The sequence below is a fragment of the Etheostoma spectabile genome, chromosome 13, assembly GCF_008692095.1.
Source record: "Etheostoma spectabile isolate EspeVRDwgs_2016 chromosome 13, UIUC_Espe_1.0, whole genome shotgun sequence".
Taxonomy (NCBI): Eukaryota; Metazoa; Chordata; class Actinopteri; order Perciformes; family Percidae; genus Etheostoma; species Etheostoma spectabile.
This window is the reverse complement of record NC_045745.1, coordinates 24,163,129-24,173,251: the sequence shown is the minus strand read 5'-3', so window position 1 is coordinate 24,173,251 and position 10,123 is coordinate 24,163,129. Positions and strand designations below refer to the sequence as shown.

Genomic DNA, 10,123 nt, shown 5'->3' with positions numbered 1-10,123 from the left:
ATATATATATATATATATATATATATATATATATATATATTTCACAATGAAAATGTGTAGTGTCTCTACTGGAAACTCTTACACTGCATATTTATATATGAAGAGACATCTCTATACAGCTTCTCTCCAGTTCAGCTTTTCATTGGCTGCCTCATTAAAGTCATGCTTCCTATGAGTTTACATGACTAATGTAAGCACTGCCAAAGTGACTGGGTTTGAACTATGAATAAAATTAGAACAAAAAATACTAACACTAATAATACTAGTACCATAAATAGTTTTTTCTTTAAAGACAAAGCCTTCGGTATGTAGTAATGACAGGAAATAAAGAAATAATCCAAATGATCTAAACAAATTCAACAAGTTTTCAAAATGATTAAATAATTTCACTTTTTTTAATAAAGTCATGGAACATTTTTACTTGTGCAACATTTATCACTAATATTGGAAGATGTTATTGCTAAACATGAAGATGCATCTGTAATCTGGAAGGCAGACTCACAAAGCTGAGTTTCGTGCTGTACACGTGATAATGGTCACTCGTCTCGTTCGAGCAGTCTGATGAGCAGCTCGCTGATGAAGACGCCAACAGCGAGGATGATGACCATGAGCAGCACAGCGAGGCCCCGTCGTACCACCAGCTGCCTGACTGACAGAACCACGCCATCTGATGTCTGCTGACCTGCACCGAGCACTTCCAACTTCACCTCCATTGGACTCAAAGAACTGGATACACTGGTCCCAATTTGGACCGGTTTTTCACCAGAATCCAGGGCTGTGAGAGGTTTTAATACATTACCAGCATTAGTTGTGGAATAATTCTCAGAAAAAAAGATGTGTATATGCAGTGGTAAGTAAAATGACTTTTGTTAACCTTTGTTTTCTATCCCGAAGATCTCGTTCCTCTCTACAATGTGGACTCCGGCTCTTATCTGGGCCTATTTAGAGATATTTAAACAAACTATATTACATATTTGATATTTCAAAAACAATGAAAAACAGGCTTCAATATTAGTATCACATTCTGTTCACATTGTTGAATTTGCACAGTTTTATATACAATGGTAAAGGCAGTTAGTTTTGTCCTGTGACACACGGTGTCACTCACCTCTTCAGTGACTTTTGTCCAATTGAGTTTACACAGGAAAACTATAAAAAATGTGGACTGTAGAAAAACACAAATGAAAAACCCCAACCACAACCCTGCAACAGAGATGGAAAGAGGGCCGCTTATTAGTTTGAATGGAAATATGATTACATTTTTACTTACTGCATACATATTTTTATCTGTCCTCACCTACAATGCCCATTTTGACAGGGAACATCAAAGACACTCCAATGGGGAACCCAATGATGTAGAAACCCACCAAGCTACATACAGCACCGACCACTGGCTTCCCTGCCCCCCTGACAATACCTCCGGTCACAGCCTGTGCAGGCAAAACAAAGAGAAATCTGACATCCGTGACAACAAGTCAGGTTTATTTTGATAAGGAGAGGTAAAGTGATTTGTGTGGCAAAGGCTCACAGCAATGGCCTCAGCGACATGGATGAAACAGTAAATCTTCATGACATCAGCCACCCTCTGAATAATGTCTCTAAAAGTAAAATGCAAATACCGACCTAAGAATCAACTTGCAAAAAAAGGGTGCGTGCAAAGTTAATGTTTCAAGGGTCAGCGTCCTCTGAAGTTAATACATGAAGAATATCGCTTTAACATGATAGGAGCTCTGTGTGTGAGAGGTCTGTCGTTAGTTATTGTTTGAGATAAGAAAACAAAATCTTTACTTACTTTTCTGTGGTGAAAATGTAACCAACCACATCCTTAGACACACCAAGACAAACTCCGATGAAACATGAGACAATAACTGGATTGAGCAGAAGAATGACAGCATGTTATTAGACAAGGGTGGGAAATATATACAACCAAATTTATGTTTATGTGGATTAGCATATATTTTAAATCAACAAATGACAGAGAGAGTAGAGGACCCAACAGAAAGCCTTTTGGTGTCAGATTTAAATGCAATTGGTACATGGCTTTGAAAAAAAGTTGGTAGATCAGGAAAAACTATCCTAACTGCTTGTCCTATCTTAACTTAAGTTTCAAAGATATGGAAAAATCTTATCTTCCCATTACAGAAGCACTAACTAAACTCCTGCCTATGTCCAACATCTCAGACCTCCTGTAACTTATCTTTTTTAGGATTCCTAACTTGGGAAATACCTAAGTTAGGATGGTTCTGTAATTGCTTAGTTCCTATCCTAAGATGAAATAGGATTTGTTCCTAAATGAAGTAAGAAACATGTTTCTGTAATACCAATAATCCTAAATGCAAAATAGGATTTCAGACTTAAGAAGTTCTGTAATGAGGCCTGATAGAAACAGATCCAAGGAGCTTTCCTCTAAAAAAAAAAAAAAATAAACTGTGCAGGAGATTTGTCAGGATACATATTTGAGTCATACATGTACAGATGAGGGAGACCTTGCTGGATAGCTTGGCTTGCTCTGTGTTCCCAGCACCAAGAGCATTTCCAACTCGAACACTGGCAGCCACAGAGCAACCCATTGGAAACTGTGGTAGACAGGAATGGAAAATGGACAACAATCATTTCATAATTGAATATAGTAATGCACCAAGATTCCTAAGTTTAGTCCTAAGGATCAAAATCATTCAGGTATCTGCACAAATATGACATTAGTATACATTGTGTTAGATTCCTTTTCTCGTATGTTTTGGATTGAAAGTTATCCTAACTATAAGAAAAAAAATACTGCAAGGCAGTTACCATATAAGCGATAACAACCAGTTCATAAACTATGGACTCAGCTCCCAACTCGACCTCACTGATGATGCCTGCCAGGAACCCTGCGATCTCATACAGCCACCAATCCAGACAACACATCAGCATGCTGGGGATGGCCAGGCGGAGGAATGAACCCCACTCCTGTAGGCAGTCCTTTGACCAGCCTTGGAGATAATAGGAGGTACAATGGATTTAATGAAATGTATTTATACTTTTAAGACACTCACGTTATGCTAAAAACACTGACCACCAGTTAGGTTTTTATTGTCAAGTGTACAATGCAGAACTGAGCCAAAACTCATCCATTTGTAAACATTGCATGACAGATTAAAGAAGAGTCTACACAAGCTAGCAGCTCTGTGGGGCTGTTATAAGGTACAATGGTGCTTTAAGATAAATGCTAATGTCAGCATGCTAACAAACCCACAATGACAATTTTAACATGCTGATGTATAGCAGGTTTTGTAGACATGTTGTATAACATGTTGTATAATATAATAATATAATATAATAACGTGTTTACTACTTCATTATAGCATGTTAGTATGTTGTTAGCTTATTTGCACCACAGTTGATAGGATTGTATTTAGGTTTTCTTGAAACACTTGATATTAATGTAAGTGTAAATCCAGAGGATAGAAAATATTTGATTAGCACTTTGTTTAACTGATGCCAAAACTGTACTGCTTTACTTTCTAGGTCTGTAATTCTTAATGATTTTCTATGAAGTTAGAAAGAACTGTCATGGGGCACTAATTAAAGATGAAATAGAGATCTTGTTGAATTTGTTCATGTCCAATTAATTAATTACAGAGTAACAAATAAAATATATATCTAGACTTACTTTAATGAAAAATGTACACTTAAATGGAGCTTTTATTTCAAACGTTTAATTTCTGACGGCGCTAACCAATGTACTAAACAGTCTCTTTGCCAATATTTTCTTGACAATTAGCACCATATTACAAACTTCATCAGAGAAATCTTCCAAGAAATCATAAGAAGTTCAATTGAAAAGTTATGCCTACAGTAGTTTTATCCACTATAGCTTGCTTACCATCCCATGTAGCTTTGTGCAGACCCCTGAAGCAGATGTACACAAACAAAAACACAGCCAAAGTATACTGTGAGATGGTATTGGCAGCTGCAGATCCACTTTAGTGGTGTCCAGACAATTGAACACCCAAAAAGGTAGAAAACAAAGCATGTAATCTTTGTCAGTCACTCATGCAAAAAAAGTCCTCAAATAAAGTCTCCAGCATGCTATATTCTTACTCTGAGACTCCAGACTGGTTTTTAATATTAAAGATTATGACTCAGTTAAGGAGTACGCAATGGTGGGTATGGTGGGTGTACTCACGCGACCCCCAGATCCAGACGGTAGAGGAAGACGTAGTTTATTATTAGATTTAAAACGTTCCCCAAGGCTCCAGATATCACCTGGGGCCACATGATGCCCTGTGGGCCAAAGCAAGCTGTTTAAAAAACATGCTATGTTCAACACATCAGTGCAGCTGGTTACTTTCTCACAGTACACGCTCCTTTCTGGCACACAAATGGTCTTTATACGGACAAAGTCTTTTTTTTGTTTCACAGCAGTGGTCTTGGAGGTCATTAAACACACCTGATTCTGAAGATACTTCCCCTGCAGCTGGTACATGAATGCAGCCTGAAGAATCCAGCATGAAGTTGAATGGATAAATGGGGTTTATTTGGATCAATAATGCAACACAAAAACAATTTGATACAGCATGTATGGATGGAGATACAAAGACACATGTTATAAAAAAAACCTGTTGGAGGTTGAACTCACTGGCAGAGCCGGCATAAAAATCTTCACATACAGCTGGGAAAGTCTTTATGGCAGAAAGACAAAAGGGAAAAATGATAAATAAGTCCAACACATCATTATATAACTTGATTCACAAGTAATACGAGTTTATGTAGCATTTGATGTAAGTTTGTGCTATTGTATGGCTGTGATTCTGAATTGGAGTTCACCTGGCGACATCTGCACTCTGCCTGACAGCCAGCAGAATAGGCTGAGTGTTAATTAGAATTGCCCAGCAGGGGAAACAGGCTAAGAGCAGAATCAAAACTCCCCTTTGGAGTATCACTCCTACATGCTTTAGGTTACCACTCCCATAAGTCTAAAAAACAGGGAAATAAAAAAAAGACTTCCTCAGGTGGAAGAAGAAGGGCAATTTGACACAGGAAAACAAATCTGGAAGAGCATACTGTGAACACAGCAGAAACTGGTCAGGACTGACCTGGTTGTGTAAATTAGAGGAAATGAATACCTGAGATATGAGAGTATCACATGCGGATGCCAAACCAGAGCCAATGGAAATACCTGTGACATTTATTACCTATATTGAGATGAGAAATCATTAGACAACAGTCTAGAAAGAAGGGAAACAGATTCATGCTTGGATGGATAAATCTTTAAATAAAATAAATTCAAATGCAAAGATATGAAAGAGAAGGAGCAGTGATGCCTGAGAGCAGAATGCCAACAAAAACAGAAACTAAAATGCACCTAGATCACTCACGGCTATCGCTAACGCCACCCCCGCCAGCTCTGTTTTCCCCAGGTGACCGCAGAACACCATGCTGATGAAGCCAATCAGGAAGATCATAATCTGTGAAATCAACTGAAAAACAAAGTCACGCTCCCTCGTTTTTGTAAATATGAAAACACGAGTGAACTTCACCAAACTTGAATGAAACAGTATACTCCACATGCAGCACACACAGTAGCTGATGGAGTTAGTGTTAGGCTTAGTTTTTTTTTTGTATAAAAAAAATGAGGTTCTTATATGCTCTGGCAGCTGGCATGTGTAGTGCTTTGGTTTTTGTAGCTACTTTGTATTTCTAAAGATCTTTACTACTTCTCCTTTCTTCTTTAGAAAATAGTTCTACTGATTGCAGATGCAGGTTTTAGACAGCCTTTGGCATCATAAGGAAACTAAATGTCCTCATCTATCAAGTTCTGGCTTTGAGCGATGAATAGACCTTTTTCACAGCAAACATTTGGACTTGTCATAGTAGGAAAAGCACAGCAGAAATCAATAACCTTAACGATGGCTCAATGCCATCAAGTTTCCCAGTAAGCTATTTCAGTGAGTCAGCATTCACAATATCGGGGCCTCTCCTAAGTAGAATGCTGCCATCATTAATGGTTTTAAATACACCTGTGCTTTTCTTACTATGACATGTCAACATGTCTGCCGTGAAAAAGGTCTATTGGAGTCAGAGAAAAGTGAAAACTATTTCTCCTCACAAAGTTATAATTTTCTGTTCAGAATTCTATGCTATATTTAAAATATTGTTCTCAAATATGTATGTGATTAACTCTATTAAAGCACGTTTAAAGTCTATACATTTGAGTTGATATATACTGTATAAGAAACTTTATGGTATTTAAGACTTACCTTTGAACATCTTCAAATGCTAATTTAGTAAAACCAACATATCACACTGTATTTGTCTGATACTCAAGATAGTGATGCCTCTAAGGCATTTATGTAGATTAGTGAGAGGGTGTATTCTGTTTTCTGTTTTTTTTTTTAAATTACTGACACACTTTTATCACTACCAGGCAAATTCTTTTCTAATTATTTCCAATGGTTTGGAGTTATTACCCTGTTAATTACTGTTATAATGGAGCAGGTGGCAAATTCAAAAGGATTGCTGGTACACCACAACCCTCATGTTTCAAACTAAAGGCAACACAGACACATTCACTTTTTTTCATGGTAATAAGTGACCAAAACTGCAAACTACTCTAAATAATAGCAGCTTTTCAAAATATACAATCCTAACAGCCTCAACAGGACAGATGTTCCTGTATGATTCACACTCAATTATTCAGAATGTTGTTGCAGACTTAGTACCTTTAGCTCTGAAAATATTTAGTCAAGAGGAGTATATAATTCAACTCTTATAAACACACTCTTACCATGGGTCCCGCCAGTTTTAAAAACTGAACAGTTTCAGTCTTGTAGTCCACAGGTACCCAGAACTTCATTCTTTTCATGCAGGATCCGCAGCATGAGTCAACACTGCAAGTAGCCGCAGAAGGTGATTCGTCTGTTTTGGACTGTCCATTTACTCCTCTAAATGCGTTTTTTGTAGCTAAATCTTCCATACTGAAATTAGATTTGGCAGAAAACAGAGCTCAATACCAAACTAAATGGTCATACAGTACAAGTCCCCTCAGACACAGACAAGAAGGCTGGGAGTAATCAATAACTAATTACCTGGGTAATAATCAATAACCAAGGCAATGTCCGCCCAACTTACTCTCTACTGTCTGTGAGAGGGGGTAACAACACCATGCTGGGGCATTGCTACAAGTCAGCTCTCTCCACCCCCGATGTTGACGGAAGGTGGAAGTTGTGACGCAGGCAATTTTTCTGTGAGAATAAGGTAGAAAAATTTAAAGATGACTTTAACAGTACAGATCACTGTCACTGTCACTAGTCACAGGGGCTTAGTATGCTGTAGTATCTGTAGAGTTAGGGTATAAGTGATAAGTCAGTTGTCACATAGTCATCTAACCCCTTGTAAATGTAAAAATGTACTCAGCTTTAAAAGGGCTGTAGTGTAAATAATAGTGTCACACTAACAATGTGTCAATTAATGTGAAAACAATGTAACAAAGTGAAAGGGATCACTTTTTTATTATTGCTAATTAAATACCTATGGATAATTATCACCTGAACCTGCAGCTCTCTTAGACCTTCACAGAGCTTACAGTGAGTTTCCGTCATTGTTAGCTGCACGGGCTTGCAACTAGATTACTTCTCTCCTCCTTTAGGTCTTTTTTGTCTGCACAAGGCAGCTGTTTTCAGCAACAAACCTCTAAAACCCACTGTATGCTAACTGCTCAGCACCAAGAGCAGATAGAACACGTTAGCTAAATAGCTGGTGAACACTGGGGACCGTTCAGCAGCTAAAGAGCCACATGTATCCCTCAGGAGTTGGTATAGACAAAAAACAAAGCTAAAAGAGTAAATATGTGCAGTGTGCACAGAAATACGACTTTACATGAATGACAAGGTCGCCACATAACTGCGGGGTATGTAAATAAGCAACTGCCGTATCAACTTAAAAGGTGGTTTGGCAATGTTGTGTTCACATCTTTTTTCTGCTACCCCCAAAGAAGAAGAAGAAGAACTTAGCTATTACAGAATTATGTAAAAGAACAATGTATGGCTATTGATGGTATGGCATATAACATTCAAATACATCTTAGTATTGAATACTGATGTTAAGATCTTTGTTGTTTGTATTTCACGCTTATTGCACAATAGACTCCACAACACGTGTCTACGAAGAAACAACTGTTTCAGCATATACCTGGTTTTAGATTTAATAATAATGTCATACTAACAATGTGTCAATTAATGTGAAAACAATGTTACAAAGTGAAAGGGATCACTTTTTTATTATTTATAGTTAAAAATCTATGGATAATTATCACCTGAACCTGCAGCTCTCTTAGACCTTACAGAGCTTTACAGTGAGTTTCAGCTCAATGTTTAGCTGCACGGTCTGCAACTTTGATTCACTCTCACCTCCCTCATAGTGTCTTTTTTGTCTGCACAAGGCAGCTGTTTTCAGCAAAAACAAACCTCTAAAACCCACTGTATGCTAACTGCTCAGCACCAAAGAGCAGATAGACACAGTTAGCAACTAGCTGGTGAACACTGGGGACCGTTCAGCAGCTAAAGAGCCACATGTATCCCTCAGGAGTTGGTTTAGACAAAAAAACAAAGCTAAAAGAGTAAATATTTGCAGAGTGCTCAGAAATACGACTTTACATGAATGATAATGTTGCCCCATAACTGCGGGGTATGTAAATAAGCAACTGCCATTTACACTTAAAAGGTGGTATGGCAATGTTGTGTTCACAGCTTGTTTCCGCTACCCTCCAGAAGAAGAAGAAGAACTCAGCTAGTACAGAATTAAGTAAAAGAACAATTTATGGCTATTGATGGTATGACATATAACATATAAATAAATATTAAATTGAATATTGATGTTAAGATCTTTGATGTTTGTATTTCACAGTTATTGCACTATAGACTCAACAACACGTGTCTACGAAGAAACACTTGTTTCAGCGTATATCTGGTTTTAGATTTGACTTAAATGACCAGTACAAGCCAAAGGTGATATGTGAAATCCCTATCATCAGCACAAACCACACACTGTCTGCTAGAAAAAAACAATTATGATAAAAACTGTTGGCTGTCAAACCATTTCACGACTGATACAGAAACTGCCGTCTTGTTTCTCACTCAGATTTATTTTCCCCTCACCGACGTAAATCACTGAGTCTGTCACGGTGAACCAGCACACAGGCTTGTATCCTGTCACCTCATCATGTTACATTCTTCCTCCCATAGTAACACCGCTCAGTGAGGTGATCCTCTCCATCTGGTTGTGGCTATGAGATCCTCCCATCGGGTGGTGCTGTTCTGCTCTTGTTGAAATTCAAACACTCAATATTTCTGGCACATTTGGCTGCTACACCAAACTTTGAGTAGATTCCTAATAATTTCCTCAAATCACATAAACATTTGGTTCTCCTTCTGCTGATTCAAGTCATTAAACACAGTCAAGCAACCTTGCAACATACCGTCAAACATATTGTCAAACTCTTTTTGTTGTTGTTGCAGTTTTCAACTGTTTTCTTTGCCTTGGAAGCCAAAAGGAGAAGCAAAAACCAGAAAAGAAAAAAGGGAAATTAGCGGAGGCCAACGGGAGAGGAAGGGGGTGACACCTAGTGTAGGCTCTCATTCATTTTCCTAGTTCAGTGATGCAGCAAGGCCCACCGGTTCCACCCACCCACCAAATTGTACCCCTGCGGCTCCCCCATCCCAACCACACGTACAGAATCACACACGTAAATATGTTCCACCAACCAGCGGGCCCGGCGTCCGCCGTGACGTCACACTGCAGTTCTTCTCGGGTTCCACTGGATGACAGTGGCAAGTCACCGCTTACACATGATGAGCCGTCATTGTTAATGGCGACCGGTCAAAGTGTGTGTACGTGAGTGCATTTGTATGTGTTTGTGTTTGTGTGCATGTGTGTTTGGGTGGGGTTCTCGCCTGATGGGGTATTGGAGGGGGTAGATGGTTTGATGGAGGTGTAGGCGGCGGGGGTGGGCAGTAAAATCGCAAATTAGAGGAAATTGTTTTGAGTCACAGCAGATTTGGTGGAATGAGATAAGGGTTGATGACGGGGGTGGTGGTGTGATTAGGATTAGGGGTGGGGAGGGGGGGGGTTAGAGGTCTGGAGA

The 10,123-nt window shown here is 38.7% G+C and overlaps 1 protein-coding gene across 1 annotated transcript; it reads right to left on the bottom strand.

The window, feature by feature from the left end:
- Nucleotides 1-451: 451 nt before the first annotated feature.
- Nucleotides 452-7,177, bottom strand: LOC116700013 (multidrug and toxin extrusion protein 1). Its single transcript, XM_032532828.1, has 17 exons — nucleotides 7,071-7,177; nucleotides 6,770-6,959; nucleotides 5,361-5,462; nucleotides 5,109-5,177; nucleotides 4,810-4,958; nucleotides 4,622-4,664; nucleotides 4,433-4,477; nucleotides 4,169-4,266; nucleotides 3,866-3,963; nucleotides 2,791-2,972; nucleotides 2,468-2,576; nucleotides 1,793-1,868; nucleotides 1,529-1,598; nucleotides 1,298-1,430; nucleotides 1,109-1,203; nucleotides 875-938; nucleotides 452-775 (listed from the first exon to the last, which is right to left on the bottom strand). Exons 2-17 carry the CDS (start codon nucleotides 6,956-6,958, stop codon nucleotides 537-539), a joined length of 1,761 nt encoding a protein of 586 aa, XP_032388719.1. The 5' UTR covers nucleotide 6,959; nucleotides 7,071-7,177; the 3' UTR covers nucleotides 452-536.
- Nucleotides 7,178-10,123: the final 2,946 nt, after the last annotated feature.

What these genes read in the sequence shown, in the direction of transcription:
- LOC116700013 (XM_032532828.1), bottom strand. Translation starts at nt 6,958, where the DNA reads ATGGAAGATTTAGCTACAAAAAACGCATTTAGAGGAGTAAATGGACAG. An exon ending in GCACAAAGCTACATGGGATG is followed by an intron (nt 2,973 to 3,865) that starts GTAAGCAAGCTA and finishes ATTATCTCCAAG; the next exon opens with GCTGGTCAAAGGACTGCCTA. An exon ending in GGACAAAAGTCACTGAAGAG is followed by an intron (nt 939 to 1,108) that starts GTGAGTGACACC and finishes ATCTCTAAATAG; the next exon opens with GCCCAGATAAGAGCCGGAGT.